We start from the raw sequence: 17,226 nt of genomic DNA, 5'->3' as shown, positions 1-17,226 counted from the left end.
TTTTCTTTGTTAATGCCTGTCCTGGGAACTTGTGAGCACCTAGAGCCACTCCCTTACCATCCTTGGGCTAAATCATCAGAACGCTGTTTCTGATGGTGGTGGTCATTGTTCTGGGCTTTGTGAGCCCACGGCCCCAGGCTGCAACCCCTGTCTGGCACCACATCCAAATATTCACGTAAAAGCATAGCCATGCACAATGGCAACCTTATGAACTGTAGCATAAATGCGCACTTGGGAATTTTAAAGCAGTGTTGGAGTGCTCTCCAGATGGTATTCAACGGGGAGAGGTAATGGATGTAAACCTCTGTGATTATTCTGCATTACAGTTATCGATCACAGGCCCTGTGTGGCTTATCAGAGCATGAAGTGAACTTAGTCAGTAGATGACTCTGGGTCATCTCGACACGCAGCTGATGCTTGCGGGCACCATGTCCTGGAGATAAATCCACCCTATGTGTTTCTTCCAAAGATGATGGGTCAAACATGCTCTGATTGAGGATAATTTCTGTGACCCAAATATCTTTTAAGCTTAGGAAAAATATGTGTTCATTGTGAATACGCAGAAAAATAGAAAAAAGGAAATAATCACCTGGTACCCACTAAAGGTTTGGTGCCTCTTCACCCGGCTAAGGAGAGCTCTTGAAATGGATTAAAAAAAAAAAAAGGGCAGATAGTGTGATCCTAAGAAGAGCTCATGTTTACTGATATTCTTCTGGGCCCGGCTGTCCAAGTGCCCATCATGGGCTACCTCACTTAATTATCGATCATTTTTATGTAGGTGTGGCTTTCTTATCATTTTACAAATGAGGAGTTGGAGGCAGAGAGCGGTTAAGTCTCTGCTGTTAAGGGAGTTGATGGGCACATAAAGAGATACGTATATAATACAATAAATAATACGATGTACTGTAGCAATATAATATAATAGAATAGAACACAGTATCATATAAGCAGCCCTGAAAAGGCTGTTACAGGGACTATGGCGCACAGGGGGCTGTTAGGAAGCGAGACAGAACATTGGGGCAGGGCTAGGGTGAACAGCCCCGAGCAGAGGAGACATTTGCTCAGAGGACCCCTTGCCGGGAGCCCAGAGCCCTGGGGTGGGGGGTGAGGGGTGAGGGTGGGAGGGCGAAGCAGGGGGAGATAAAGCTAGTCTGGGGAGAATCAGTCACCTAGGAAGGTGGAAAGGTAGGCAGGGGCTAGGTTGTGGGGTGTCTTTTATGCCACTTTAAAGAAGTTGGACGTTTTCTTGCAGGCGGAGGGAGATCTCATGGGTCTTTAGACAGGTACCCGGCTCGGTCTTAGTGGTGTGAGTCTGATAGCAAAATCCTAAACCGAGTTAGCACTCACTTCAAAACTCAGTGCGGTGAGATCTCTGTCTGTCTTTGACTGTTGACCTTGTACCTGTTTTCTTGGTGCTGTGGAATGAGAGGGGAACCAGGATGTGCACGATGGGCCTGCAGAAGTCAGGGTCCCCAGGGCCACAGGGCAGCGCTGGCCGGATATCGCCGGCATGTCCGGGAAGGAGGAACAGATGGAAAACGTATGAAATCTGTGAAAAGCTTACAGGAGGTGTTTCCTGATTGAAATGTAGCTGGCAAGTCTCTCGTCTTTCAATTTATTCTAAAATTCTGCCATTGTTTTAGCAACTACTTTTCTTTTGTGTTTTTTTTTTTTTTTTTTTTTTTGCAGACTTGACATTCTGTTCTGTTGATTAGTCTATTTTGGTTTTTACTACCAAATGGCTTTAATTACTGACTTTAAAAAAATTATTTTTACATCTGTTGTATAAGTTCCTCTCATTATTCTGATGCAAAACTCCTTTTGGCTTTTCTCATATATTTAATAATATGGAGGGGCCTAAGGCTCATCTTCTGAAATCCTTTTTTCTTTCCCCTTCCGAAAAAAAAAAGAAGTCTTGTGAATTTTATTGTGATGATGTGAACTTCGCAGAATCGTTCAGGGGAAGCTGGCATCTTTAAAAAATGGTATCATACCATCCAGGAAAAAAAAAATTGTGTGATTCTCTATTTACTCAAATGTACATAGTTTGCTGGTGATGTTTAATGGTTTTATTCCTATGGATCTGGAGGATTTTTGGTTACTTTTCTTCCCAGACATTTGTGATTGTGAGAAAGATATTTTTCTATTATTTTTTCCAATAAGTAATTTTTGATATGTAGGAAGGGCATTAAAGTTTTGCTTATTTATTTTAGAACAAGTCTCCTTACTAAATTCTTTTTTTTTATTGTGTCATGGAGGTTTCCTCATATTTCTTATTTATTAACCTCCTTTCTTTTTCTCCTACTTCTTTTTTTTTTTCTAATCAGAAATGGATGTTGAATTTGCCAGAAGACTTTCTAGCAACTATCAAAAGGACATTTTTCCTTTTGATCTATGATGTATTATGAGAATGATGAATTATATAAATGATCTTAATACTTAGTCATCCTCTGTTCTTTGGTCATGGCATATTATTCTTTGAACGTACTGCTGGATTTCATTTACGCTCAAGGCTATCTGAGTCCTGAACATTTGTTATCTCTTGGTAAAGTTTTCAGTGTCAGCATCTTTCTGAAACTTCGTCTCCCTGTGGGGGGCTCCTGTCTCCTCCTGTCCTGCTCAGAGGAGGGTGCTCAGGGGGTCTTAGGGGACCGAGTCCAGTGGCATCACCGCACTGGGTAGCAGAGGGCACAAGATATCACTGGAGTTGTAGGGTCAGAGGGGACATTGTGTTATTCCTCTCAGGGAAGACTCTAGATGGCCAGGGGCTGGCAGGGAGACTCCCAGAGCCTGTTGGGAGAGATGGTCTCTGAGCTGCTCTCGACATCTGGGTTTGCTGAGGGGCGTGGGCATGTTTTGGTGCCAGAATGCTGCCTTTCCTCTACAGAAGTGGGAGACAGTGTCTCAGGAATATAAAAATGATTTTAACAAAGCAGTTTGAGGCAGTGCTCAATTATCAGCCTTCCCTGGGGAACCCGCGTGTCTTTGGCTGAGGCCGGAACTAATTTGGGGGAGGGGGGAAGAGAACGATTTGGAAGCTGCTTTCATATGGGGAAGGTGGGCCTCAGTATAAATGAACCTCAGCATGGCCAGCCCCAGAAATGTGTTATTTATGCAAAGCGGCTTTGGGGTATTAATGTCCAGTAATCGGCTAGCTCACTCCCAGCCCCTGGGATGTGGATAAGGGTTTTTACTGTTTGCCCAGGAAAGGAAGGCAGCTCGCTAGATCCACCTGTGCCCAGAGGTGCAGAGGAAGTGGGGTTTCCAACAGGAGGCCACTGGGTTGTCCCGAGGGACACAGTTGGCCCCAATCCATTCTAGACTGGGGATTGGCTGGTGACTTTTTCTGTGAGGGCCAGCTAGGGTCTTCGCTTTGGCTGGATGCCAAGCACCCATCCCCACCTCTCTGCTTTGGGCCATTCTAAGCTGATGATCCCTGCAAAACCGTGGGGATGGGTTGGAGTTGGCCCCCGGTCCCAGTTTGTCAATCCCTTTTCTAGATGACCTGGAAGACACGAGATGTTTTCACTGCCTCTGAGTGACCAGTTAAGCCAAGATGCAAATCTCTTCCCACTGGAACTCTTCTCTCGGCCGAGGAAGGGAGGGAGGCCCACCGGCTGGAGAGGTCGCCTTCCCCTGCTCTCAGCATGCTAAGTGTACCTCCCTGTTAATTCCTTCCAGGTGGAACCTCAGAGAACAACATTTGATGGATTAAAAAGGATGCTATTGCTTTTTTGTGTTGGCCTATTAAGTTGTAGGCATGGAAGGGGCAGTCAGTAGATTTCATTTTTGACTAGATACATTAGTATTTTAAGACACTCCCAGGGACAATAATTTGAATGGTGACACTTGTTCTGTGGCAAAGTAATAGACTGATTTCTGGCAAGTTCTTAGCCTGGACTTCATGAATCTGGGGTGTGCCCACCATCGTCCCCGTTGCAGTGAGGGGCCTGCAGTATCCTTTGCAGGCAGAACCGGTGGGGACTAGCGAGGACAGACAAAGATGTTGGAATTAGCCTCAAAGCAACCTGACCTACATTTGGAAGATACTGCGGGCTCACTGCTGGATTCACTCCACTACACTCTCATACATACAGTACTGTTTTTCACCTAAAAAAAATCTACCACATAGAACTGACATGAGAATCAGTCAAGCAGCCATTTTGCATGCCGAGTGGAGGAGCTTACGTGCAATAGATGTTCAAGAGACGTTAATTCCTTACCCTGCAAAGACTGCACCCTGGGGTTGAGTTTTAGGTGTTGTTGGGGCACCGGCTAACACCTGCCCTGCACAGAATCCGGGATCTGGGGTGTCCCATTCATCAGTTAACTCCCACATGAGCAAAGCCATAATTGTGATGTGTGTAGGTTAGTGTTTTGCTTGTGTGTATGATCTTTTCTTAGTTAAAGATAATTGAGTCTTAGATCGTAACATACCATGGGGCAAGAATGCGGTCTCACAACAAACGGATCTGGCTCCTCTGCCTGGTCACCTCATTCGGGTTTGGCCTGTGAAGTTTTTACCCAGAATTGGGAGAATTGAATGCATCCCCAGTCAGGATTTGCTTGTAGGAGGTTTCAAATGTTGATTGCTCCTTCTTTGACTCTCGAAGGGGTGATTTGATATCAGCAATAAAGGTTATCTTGGATGGTTGAACTTCACAAATGGTAAAATGCTTCCTCGTTTTCTTAAATTAAGTAGTCCAACCGAATGCCTTGGAAATAGGGCATAACTCAAAACATTTCATGCTCCACTCCGTAAGGCGGCAAGGCAAACAGACCCTGGGCTGGATTGCAGGGTCCAGGTCCTGGCTTCATCATTTCCTAGTTGGGAGACTCAGACAATATTTGCTTGCTATGCCTCACTGTCCTGATCTGTTCATCGTAGATGATAATAGGACTTAACATCCTCTAGAGAGTTGTTTGCAGATTACATCATTAATGTAAGTAGGCTGCTTAGAACAATGTCTGGTACATGATGAACATTAGCTATGCTATAGTTGGTTTGACTTGTAACTGATAAATCAGTGGCACAATAAGACATTTTTCTGACCAATGGACACTTTTTCTAATTATGTAAGTAATTCATGCCCATTGTGTAATGCTCGGAAAGCAGACAACAGAGAATAAAGAACATTCATGATGTGTGCCAGGGATGAATGACCACTGCTGATGATGGGTTTATTTCTCCCCGTGACTTACGATTTATGTACTGAGATCATGTTGTAAGTATGAGTTTGAGCCTAATTATTTCACTTAACATGTATCAGAAGCATTTCCCCAAAGTACGAAAATTATTCATAATCATTATTTTTAAGGGCAGGGTAATGCAATCCTATTGATTAACCATAATGGGTGATACATTTTCTTAGTGTTAAGCATTTCCGTTGTCCCATTCTGTTGAGGTGGGAGCTTGGAGCTGCTGTTACTTTCAGGACTATGGCAGACAGCTCTGTGTATATATCCATTTATATATATATTTTTCTCAGTACCTCCTTAGTCTTAGATTTCCAGAAGTAAAGTCATTGGATCCAAGGGATGAACATTTCTAAGGCCCTTGATAAATATTAACAAACTTCCTCCGCAGATTATTTACAATTAAACTCCCATTAGCAATGTATGAGGGGCAAATTGTTCCAAAGAGAGTCGACACCTTTGGCCTCTTTGTGGCTAACACAGTAACAGACTAACGAAAAAAGGGAATCCTTGAAAGCTCTTGAAGTAAAGCATTTTTTAAAGTTCACCAGACAGCCTTTTTTTTTTTTTTTTTGGTGATAAAAACAAAAACCCCAGTGGAAGAGTGCCCGGCGCTGAGTTGTCCTTGCCCCGGGCTCCGTGGGGCTCATCCTCTCTTCTGGGCTCAAGCTGTCCCAGGAATTACCTGGTTATCAATATTACCATGCTTGCCAGTGACATGAGGAGGCACGTGGAAGGCTGAGGCTTACTCTTCTCTCCCCCCACCTCCCCGGCCAGCTACACTGTGGGCACCGTCCAGGAGAACAACGACCAGGTCTGGAAGTTCCAGAGGTACTTTCTGGTGCAGGAGTATTGCAACCGCCTGAACATCCCCTTCCCCTTCGTGGTCTTCGCCTACTTCTACATGGTGGTCAAGAAGTGCTTCGGGTGCTTCTGCAGGGAGAAAGACGCCGAGCCTTCCGCCTGCTGTGAGTGGCTTATCGGTCTGTGCCGGGGATCAAAAGCAGTGATTTGTCGCAGGGAAGCGCACCCGGTCCGCGTGGCCGCAGGAAGGCATTTTGCACTGTGGGGTCGCTCCGCATATCTGTAGGTTGTAAAGATCGGGCACTGGCCAGCCCACGAATGATGCAGCAGGGAAAGAGTAGATTAAAGGAGAGTGGCAGATCTGCTGGGACGGTCTCATTCTGGGGCAATGACTTTCGGGGCGAGCATCATAATAACGTAAATAGGACATGGAGCAAGCATGATTCATGGGAGGGTGTCAAAACCTGACTTTGTGTTTGCTTCTGGGAGATGTTAGCCCTACTCCAGCAGAGCTCATGACTTTTCTGGCCGCTCCTAGGGAAATAGGAAATCTTACAATTACTTTACTTTAATAAATACAGTCTGTCTATTAACCAGCCGCTTAATTGCCGTTCAGGCTGGCGGGGGGGTTGTGGGGGAGACTTCCCTTTTTGCTGCACCCCCTCTCAGCTGACACAGTTGTCAGGAAGGGGGAGCCGTTGGCTTTTTCCTCTCTTACTCCCCTTCTCTCCCACCCACCAGCTGCTGTCGCTGCCCCACTGTGGGTTGGAGCACAGGGAGGAAGGAGGAGAAAAGCAGAAAGTCTTTTCCAGAAACAGGGGTACTGTTCTAGGCTGGCTCCATGCTCTCTGACCTGGCACGTGTGTAAAACTGATCCTTTGTTGTGTGGGCACTTGGTGGGCCCTTCAGCTGTTCCCCGGCCGGCCCCTCGCCTCTGAGGACTTGGCAGTCCTTTCTCTGGTGGCTGCATCCCCTGAGCCTCCGAATGCCGGGGGTCCACACTGCGCACACTCTCCCTGATGGGGACCCACTTCCTTCTGGAAGGTAGGAATGTCCACAGCTCGGTTGGTTCTCTCTCTCCTGTGGCGACCCACCTCCTTAGCTCTGACAAGGACTGAGGTGCAAGAGGGTCCCCACCCAGCTCCCTCTCCTTACCCCTGCTGGAGGAGCCAGGATCTGTCACTGTGGGATTCTCGTCGCATTCGGGTACCCCATCCTCAGGTACGGCTGTCTTCCCTGCACCAGGCTAGGTTTTCTGAACACCTGATCCTGGAGCCACTGAGCCAGACAGAGCACAGACATGTTTCAACCACATTAAGCAGGAAAGAAGGGAGAGGCCTATTTTTATTCATTTGGATGTTTGGACACAGAAAAAAAGATAGAAAGGGTACTGCCAGCCCATTAACTTTGACTTCTAACCTCAGATTTAAGCCAGGGGATCTGGCTCTGGGGTGGGCTGGGGTAGCCTCTCCATCACCCACAGCCCCGGAGCTCATGCACTGGAGGGACCACGAAAATCTTTACATTTCTTTTAAAAATCAGAAGAAGAATAAGAATGAACTGTTAGGTCACAAACTTTTAATTTAGGAAAGCGAAGCATGAAAAGGCATATACCCTATAGCTCATAGAGAAGAAACAGTGTAAGAAGAGTCGTCTTGCTCAAGGCCTGCCTTCCTTTGCAAATACATGCTTGGTTCTGGGGGTACAGTTACCAACAAAGTCACTTGACGGCTGGGCTGCTCAGGCCATATTTTTACTTGAACGGTTCTAGAGAAAAAACTAGCAATGGATAAAAGTTGCAGGGAGGAAGACTTTGACTTGGTATAAGTTTAAAACAAAGTCCACCACTTCGTGCTATCAGGAAATGAAATGAATAGCTCTGTGAGGTCGTGAATCCCCACCACTGGCTGAAGTCCATCTGGGCATGGGTGGACAGAAGGGCTATAGGGAATGAAGGTCTACTCTCCAAAGGTACACTGTGCTCAGCCCAGGATCAGTGGAACCAGAAAACTCAGTGTATAATTAAGGACAAATCCGTCTTTTGACTATGGGGTTGAGAAGGCAGAAACAAACTCTGTGAATCTGCATGTGTTTCCCTGATGGGCCCTGGGAGAATGATGTTCTTAGAACCATTTGGGGAAATAGATAATGAAAGCTGTTGATGCTCTCTCTTCGAATAGTTTTTAGTCTCAGGAAGAAATAAAGAAATAGAGGGAATGGGTTGACCATAGCAGGGCAGGTCCTTCTCCACCCAGCGTGCAGTGATGACAGAGATGGGGAGCCGAGAGCCCCCTGTTTACGCATCAGAGACTTCTGGAGGTGACTGCTCACCACACATTCATTTGCTTCTCCCTGAGGATCACTAATTCCAGAAACTGTGGCACTCTGTGGTTGGCAGAGTCTCTCGTGGTAATTCACTTCCCAAATTCACTTTGCATTTGCCTGCAAGTGAGGAGGACATCATGGGATTTAAGTTCGAAATTGTCCTTCTTTGGAGAAAAACACAAGATTTTTCAAATAACTTTTCAGAAAACATAGAATCAAAACTTCCATTTTGGGTATGTTCTGGTGACATCCTAAAGTAATCATGAAAAGGTATGCTACCCCGTGATCCACTTTTATAAAATATATTGCTTTCTATGATTAAAAAGTATACATATTCATTATAGAACATTTGAAAGCTATAGAAAAACACAAATAAGAAAGAGCCAAGAGCACATGTAACTCACCACTCAGAGATAAATATTGCCAACATAATGGTATCCATTCTATTATTTTTGTGTGGGTGTGTAATAATTAGGTTGTTCTGTAAACACATATTCATAATCTAATCTGTTCATTTGGCTAATGATACATCATGAACATTTTCCATATCCTTAAATATACATCTATATGACAGTTCTGAACTGTAGAGTATCCCAGCCTGTGGTTGCGCCATATTTAATGTAACCAATCCCTTGGCATTAACATATAGATTGTTTCAATTCTTTCAGTATCACACAGTGCTATGATAAACAGATGCCTTCATTTTTTAGCACATCAATGACTTTTTTCCTTGGAGTTATTTATAGGAGAGAAATTTCTAGATAAAAGTATGCACAGGTTTAAGTCTTTTGATATCGTTGGCCACCTTCCTCCTCCACCTTCTCATCCATCATGCCCAAAGGCCGTAACAAATTTACAGATTTTTTCCCAGTATATGGGAAGCCTGTTTATCCACATCTTTGCCCACACAGGCTATAGCTATTACTGTAGACTCTGCTAATTTTCCACTTTGGTTGGTGAAAATGCCATGTCATCATCTCAATAGCATTGTTTTGACTGCTAGAGAAGTTGGCCATTTTTTCCTGGTCATTAGTCACTGTTGCTCTTTGGCTATCTGTGTTCAGGAGTGTGTTGATCCTTTCCATGTTCATTTTTTTTTTTTTTAAAGATTTTATTTATTTATTTGAGAGAGAGAGAATGAGAGAGAGAGAACACATGAGAGGGGATAGGGTCAGAGGACGAAGCAGACTCCCTGCCGAGCAGGGAGCCCGATGCGGGACTCGATCCAGGGACTCCAGGATCATGACCTGAGCCGAAGGCAGACGCTTAACCGACTGAGCCACCCAGGCGCCCCATGTTCATTTTTAAGTACTGCTATTGGGCTTCTGCGTACATTTTAGTTTGAGGAAAAGACACTGGAAATCACTTGGCTAGGAAAAATACAATTAAAAGAAATTCAATTAGGGATTAATTTCTATAAATCTGTATTTGTTATGTAGGATTTGCTTCAATCCTGTCACTTGCCTTATTGGCTCTTGGATTCCCAATTAATTCTTTTTAAATCCAGGAAGATCTTATAATTTAGAGACAATTTAAAAACAAAACTTGATAGATTTTTTTTCTAAGTGGACACCTGCATGAACATATGTGCTTTTCTTTCCCCATGAATTCATATGGAGGATTGCTGTCCAACCCACCAGTATCTGAAACACAGGTTCCCTGGTGATCTGTTACTTTGCTTGCCTTCTGTAAGGCCCAAGTACTGCAAGAAACTGAACTGAGAAATCTTGCTGGAACATGCCCCTTAGCCAATTTTATAGCAAGCCCTGTCTTAGATGAAAGGAAAAGACTAGACGTAAGAATTTTCCTTGAGGTCCACACCCAGACTGCATGATGTCCAAGGCTTATTTTCCTCTCCTCCAAAGTTCCTACCCCGGTTTTAGGCTTAGAGTAGCAATCTGTCAGTAATTCTCCAACTGAGTGGTTGATTTAGCATTTTTATGTCATCCAAATGAAAGAGGAGCACATATAAAACGTGAGGACAAAATCCATTAGTGAAATGATTTTGCTAAGTCACAAGACACACAGACAGGCTGTAGATTGATCTCTATTTGGAATAAAGATTGCATTCCTATTTCATTCAGGCAGCTCCAATTCCTCATTGTTACCAAGAAATTCATTAACATTCCATTGCTCTGCTGTTGTCTAACATTACTCAGATCAGCTTGTGCGGGACGAACCTAATTCTTCTGGCTCTGGGGTATCACAAAATGACTAGCAGGTGTTGATTTAAGAGGTAAGGGGCAAATGAAACAATTTGAATGTGGTGTTTTTTTGTTTTTTTTTTTTTGTCTCATTATTCAAGGTTTCAAAAATGAAGACAACGAGACTCTGGCGTGGGAGGGTGTCATGAAAGAAAATTACCTTGTCAAGATCAACATGAAAGCCAATGACACCTCAGAGGAGTATGTTCACTTCTGCTTTGCAAGGCTCCCCTTGCATAAGTTGGCAGAACATAAGTAGCTTATTTGTATAAACTCTGTAAAGAGAATTCACAGCAGAAAGAGATAGGACCAGAAAGATATTACCTAGGCAATTGAAGATGACAAACACGTAAGTGTGTGCCAGCCTTTCAAGAAGGGCAGAACCACCCACCTGCCATCCTGATTGTCCTCCAAGGCCCTGGGGAAGAAAGAGGTATTTCGGGACTGCAGGTCAGGGCCTTGGAACCAGATAACAAGAGCGTGCAGCCATGGCAGAGGTGGATTCCGGGGAGACCCACAGATCATGGGCAATTGGCACGATCTTGCAGGTGCCGCACACATGTCTCTGTGAAGAAATAGAATCGAAAACCATTTGGTAGATCTGTTACAGTTGTCCTTGAGAAGTCCTGACCATCATTTATGAATCACATGGAGTTGTTATAAATGTCCCATAGAACTAGATAAGTCACAGCTAAATCCATAGATGGTCCCCAAGTAACGCGTCATGCATGGCCTTCACGTGCGTGCCCTTCTTATTATGCACGTTAACATGGTTAACGGTCTGATGTCACTCTTACTGAGAGCTCCAAACATACCTCAAAATTTACTTTAACAAAGAAAGAGTAAATGTAAGTACACCCAATCCCTGTGCTAAGTTCAACACAGCTACTGGGACACATGGGATGGATGGCGTGCTCTTTATCTTTGAGTAACAAGGTAGACTCCCTAAGCTCTCCTCCGTTCCTGGACTCTGAGATCTTGATTTTGGAAAGGAGGGATGGACCTTACCGCCCTCTCAGCAGAGGTATCATGTACTTGCTGTACTGCTCACTGGGGTGAGGGTGGGGTTCCCCTTCATTTGGGTGTTGGGGAGAAAACTGCAGCTGACATGGATTTAGTTGAAAAAGAAACTGATCTGAGTTTTGTTCTTTACAAGACTAAAATGGCATCTAATAGCCTTTTCTCTCCCCCCTCCCCCTTCTCTTGTTCTCTCTCTGTTTTTTTTTTTAACTTCTTTGAAGAATGAGGCATCGGTTTAGACAGCTGGATATAAAGGTATAGTTCTGATAATAGTTTGGGAAACATTTTTTTAAAAGTCTGTGTTATCTGGGGCGCCTGGGTGGCTCAGTCGGTTAAGCGTCCAACTGAGTTTCAACTTGGGTCCTGATCTCAGGGTCGTGGGATCGAGCCCTGGGTTGGGCTCTGCACTCAGGGTAGAGTCAGCTTGAGATTCTTTCTCTCTCCCTGTCCCTGTGCCCCTCCCTCTCCCCACTTCCCCTCCCTGCTCATGTGCCCTTTCTCTTTCTCAAAAAATCTGTGTTATCTTTGTGATTTCAGATAGAGGACAGTGGTTGTGGTCTGAAAACAAAAGAAGTTAATTATTTAAAAAAAAAGATAGAAGTGACCCTGTTCCATATTCATCTTTCTTCATTCACTGAGTAAGGTCTGGGTGCTGGAATGGAGCTGCTTCTCAGATGCTCCTGGCCCCTCTGGACGATAGTGCTGGAGTCCCATTCCCATGATCTCTGAACTCTTTCATGTCTCTGTCGGACCCAGGGCCCCTTCTTCTCTTTCTCTCAGCTGTGAAAGCAGGTGTGAGATGCTTGTAGTTACAGAAACACCAGCGAGGCTCAGAAGAGCAATTTGGGAGCCCATGAGCCTCTGTGCTCGTCTTCGATGCCACTCTAATTTGCTAGCTATTTAATTTGAAGGACACTGCAGATGCACGAATATACATGTGAACATCAGGCGTAGGGAGAGTGTGCCCACATCCACCCTGAGCTGGGTGGCCAGAAATGATGATTAGGTTTAGCAGAAATTACAATTGACTCATAAATACTGGATCGCTGTTAGGCTCTGTGGAGGAGATGATATCTGGTATTTTATCATGGTATTTTGAGACGAGCATCCTGGGTGATGAGAGTCACACTCCCTCCCAGTGCTGTGTTGTTTGGTGGCTGGACAGTACCCCATCAGGTGAGGCAGAATCTCGGGCACCCAGTGCCTTGCCCGGACCAGTAGGGTCTCAATGAACATTTGCTGAGTGAATAAATGACCCAAAGTTGGCCCTCATGGAGCTCTTACATAAGAATTTATGCAGTTCAAACTTTCTTGGTTATTTATGTATTATTTACCACCAGCATTCTTAAAAACCAAGGCTGTGTTTTCATAGGCCTCATTTCTTGAAACCTGGTCCTAACAGGATGGTATGCCCTCCTGGTCCCCCTGGAGTAGCTCTTCTCTTCCTCCTGAGTCTTCGTCTCCTTTCCTTTCTCTGGAACGGCCAGCTCTATACATTGGAGTCAACTACTCAGGAGGATCAAATGCTTTGCTGTGTAACAAACAACCCCTACACTTCAGTACTTCAACCACCATTTTATTTTGTGCTTGCTTTCTCTTGTGGGCCAGGAATTTGGGAAGAGCTCATCCGGGCAGTTCTGTTCTGTGGACACAGCTGGATTTCTTGGGCTGGATTCAGCTGGTGATGAGGCCAGGATCTGCCATCTCGGTGCTCGTCCATGTGACTTCTCTCTCACCCATACGTTTGATCCTTGTGGCTTGGGCTGGTCACCGCATGGCGGTCTTGAAGTAGTCCCCCTTCGTCCAAGAGTGAGGAAACAGAGACTGCCATTGCTCTTGAGGTCTAGGCCTGGACCTGGCGTGACATCACGTCCACCAGAGTCTATTGATCAGAGCAGCCACGGGCCAGCCCGGATTTGGTCACGGGCCTCTTGAGGTGGGAGTGGGACTGGTGGACAGGCACAGAGGAACCATCGGCAGCCGTCTTTGGGGACTCACCATCACACAATAGTGTATCTTGTTACAGCTTCTCTCATCCTGATGTGTTGTTGATCATTCATTGAGGGGCTGGGAAGATTCCTATTTGATTGGAGTTGAGTGCTGTACATAAATGATCATGCTAGGATGTATATCATGATTATAATCAATGGAGAGGGAAAAGAAAAGTGCTAGGTACGTTTAAAGATTATAGAAAATTTAGCGAATATTAAGAGAATATATGAAAGAGGCAATAGGAGATAGTATTCTAAGTATTTGTATTAGAGACATATAGTATGTGATAAATAATATATATCCTCATATGATAAATTCACTTTTCCACCTCATGGATTTATATTTACATGTATTGTCTGCTGCTTCTGTGCCTAGGCCACATAGTACATAATATTTACCGAGCACTGCGATGTGCCAGGCATGGGGCTAAGTGCCATCGAAGCAGATGTGGCCCCCCCCAATGTCATGTGTGGACCCCTTTGTGAAGCGGTGCGGTCATAGGAGCTGAATTGTGCAGGATTCAACGGCAACAATGATTTTCAATGCAGTATCTGGCACGCATTCCACAGATCGCCTGTGTCTGCGTCGGCAGGGAGCAGGGTCAGCAGCTGTGAAGGCCCTGAGTCCAGAGAAGCAGGGAGAGTTCCAGGCAGCGACCGAGAGGCAGCGTGAACCAGGGGAGCTCTGAGTGGGAGGAAGTGGGGGCGGCTGGGCCGCCCTGTGTGGGAACTTGCTTCTGTCCAGTTGGATTTTATCCCTGTGCAGGGGAGACCTCTGCAGAGTTTCAGCCCGAGAGGGGGACATCTGGTGGACTCTGTCAAAGACCCTCCGAGCCATCAGGGTGGCCGCAGAAGAGCAGCTTAAACAGTCTGGTTTGGCAATAGAGGCCCCCTGGACTTGTCTAGGTGTGTGTTTCTGCAGAAATCAGGCTCTTTTGGGTTGTGGTGGTGTGTTGTTTTTACTTGTGGTCTCACTTGGGGTGGCTTTGGAAGCAGAGAGGGGCAGGGCTGGAGCCTCAGACCTCCTGGAGTCCACCAGGCCTGGGTCAGAGGTCATGGGGTGAACCAGGGTACTGGACGCGCTGACCTGACTCCCAGGGGCCACGCTGTTTGCAGACCGAGACCTCCTGACCACTGAGGGGCTGGCGGTGACACTGTCAGTGGGGAGAGTGGGCCTGAGCTGTGGGGGTTGTGGGAGGTGGGGGCTGAAGAGGTTGCTTGTCACTGAAAGCACAGTTTAAGGCTGTCCACGCACATGTGCAGGACAGGAGTCCCCAGGGCCCTCAGAGAAGAGCTTGCAGGTTCTGTCCCCTTTGCATGCCCCTGGCTGTGGAGCTCAGCGCCTTTGCTTGTTCCTCCCAGAAGCCCACCGATGCCATGTATTTTGTAGGTTTGGGGAGAATCTGGGTGGGTCCCAGGGAGGCCTCAAACTGTGTGGGATTTCACTACCTTTTTCCCTACTTCTCGTCCTGCTCCCCTGCCCCTGTCTCCTCTTTATTCCCTCCTGGATCCTGTACCCCTCCCCTCCTGAGCAACAAAAAGTCTCTCTTTTCCCTATACAGAGAACTTTAGGGATCATCACCTGTTTGTTGAGCAAGCTCTCAGAATCTTACGTCTGCTTTAAACAGCTTATTGAAGTCATTCTACCACCAACAAATACAGGGCTCTCACCAAGCCCCTCCAGCGAATAAAAAATTTCTCCATCTCATTATACCCGAAAACAAAGTCAATTCGCAATTGACCTTAGGTCTGTAAGTAGGGATCTTACTAGATCTTCTTTATTTTAGGCAGCTATTAGCCCTTATGGATTCTTTTTGTTCTTAGAAAAAAAAGAAAAAGTTAAATGAAGAGATTATTACTGGAAATAAGCCCAAGATAAACACAGATTTTTTTTTTTCCTTGAGCGAGAAATATGGCAAGTTAGAAACCAACTGTATTGAAATTGCACTATGTCCATGAGCTTTTATCAAATATACCGATAAGGTGTGTAATTTAGAATGAGCTTCATTCATCTTGTGTCATAAGCTTGTGAAAGATGCATGTAGCAAAAATAATTTTATTATGCCTTTTACTTAAATTGTTTTACTATTTATACTTTTTGTGAGAGTAGAAACTTTGGTTGCAAATATTTGATTTATTAGTATTGTATCATATTATTATTATTTTTAAATATTTATTTATTTATTTGAGAGAGAGAGGGCGCGAGCGTATGCATGAGTGGGGGGAGGAGCAGAGGGAGAGGGAGAAGCAGACTCCCCGCTGAGCAGAGAGCCTGACTTAGGGCTCGATCCCAGGACCCTGGGATCATGACCTGAGCCAAAGATAGACACTTAACCAACTGAGCCACCCAGGCGTCCCTGTATCATATTTTTATTAGTATTATACTTCTACCGAAGTGAAACATTGTCGGTATCTTATAATTTTATTAGTGTTAATTACATATGCCATGATTATTTCTGCATAGTATTTCTCTGTGTGGTTAAAACCTGTCATTTCTATGTGAGAACCATTACTGATTTGCCTTTGAGAAAAACTCACACTCCTTGGTGCTGATGAGTATTTGCTAGTGACATGATTTCAGAAAGTAAGCAGTGGGCAGGGTCCATATCACCTGCCATCCATTCTGCCCTGTTCCAGGATGCGCCGTACTTGCTGCTTAGTATGTACATCTGTTTCATGGAAAAGCCATAGAGTAATCATTTAAATCATTGACAGTTGGAAAATTTATCTTAAGACCAGTTCTATTTTTTTTCCCCTTTCTAAGATTAATGATCTCAAGGGTCTTCTGAAAGAGATTGCTAATAAAATCAAATAGAACTTCATGGACTGTAATGGAGAAAAATCTAATTATAGCAAGGTAAGTCATGTTAATAAGCTATATTTTTGCTCTGAAAATTTACATATTTCAAGACTAATTTAAAATCATGGTATTTTTTTCTTCATTGTTTTATTTTCCTATATTACCAGATTTGAAAATAATGCATTGTTTAAAAAATTCAAACAATATAGGGTTATAGGAAGGAACAAGTAGAAGCCTCTCTTCACGTTCCTTTCCCACCAATTTTGCTCCCCAGAGGAGGTTAGCACTGCCAGCAATAGGGTAAAAGTATCCTTTTGAGTCTTTTAAAGACACTCACAAACTATATGGCTATTTTGGCATTAACTGAATCAAGGTCACATTGCTCAAAGACTTGGTATTTTTTTCTTCCTTAACTCTCTTTTGTGGATATTTTTATGGATCAGTGCCTAAAACATGTACCTCATTCTCATGATACACTATGCACTATGCATGTTTATTGCTGTGGGATATATAAATGTATATTGATCATCTTTTTCCTACCAAAAATGTTTTAGACATTCAAGGCCTGGCAGTTGAACCCAAGATTTGGCTCTATGATCTTACCATTTGCCTTAATTATGTCTTTTCATTACCAGTCCAAATTCAGAACCTAAATGTTAAAATGTAAACATGTAGGTTTAGGGAAAAACAGCAATGGGGATTCCATTTGACTAGAATTTTTTAAGAAAATAAATAGTTAGGAATGGAAATACAATTAAGACTCTCTCCTTCTCTCTTTTCTTCCCCTTCCCTCCCTCCCTCCCCTTTCCTTCCTTCCTTCCTTCCTTCCTTCCTCTCTCCCTTCCTTCCTTCCTTCCTTCCTTCCTTCCTTCCTTCCTTCCTTCCT

At 44.5% G+C, this 17,226-nt stretch overlaps 1 protein-coding gene across 1 annotated transcript in view; it reads left to right on the top strand.

Moving 5' to 3' along the window:
• TRPM8 (transient receptor potential cation channel subfamily M member 8) overlaps positions 1-17,226 on the top strand; it is an 84,558-nt gene that overhangs the window by 65,111 nt on the left and 2,221 nt on the right. Inside the window, exons 22-25 of the mRNA XM_035006563.1 lie at positions 5,974-6,164; positions 10,631-10,730; positions 11,771-11,804; positions 16,305-16,397. Coding sequence (XP_034862454.1) covers positions 5,974-6,164; positions 10,631-10,730; positions 11,771-11,804; positions 16,305-16,355 — 376 coding nt within the window. The 3' untranslated portion in view covers positions 16,356-16,397. The remainder of the gene's footprint in view (positions 1-5,973; positions 6,165-10,630; positions 10,731-11,770; positions 11,805-16,304; positions 16,398-17,226) is intronic.

The sequence above is a fragment of the Mirounga leonina genome, unplaced genomic scaffold (genome assembly GCF_011800145.1).
Source record: "Mirounga leonina isolate KUSES-001 unplaced genomic scaffold, KU_Mleo_1.0 Mir_151, whole genome shotgun sequence".
Lineage (NCBI taxonomy): Eukaryota > Metazoa > Chordata > Mammalia > Carnivora > Phocidae > Mirounga > Mirounga leonina.
The sequence above is the reverse complement of the archived record's forward strand: the minus strand, read 5'-3'. Positions and strand labels throughout refer to the sequence as shown.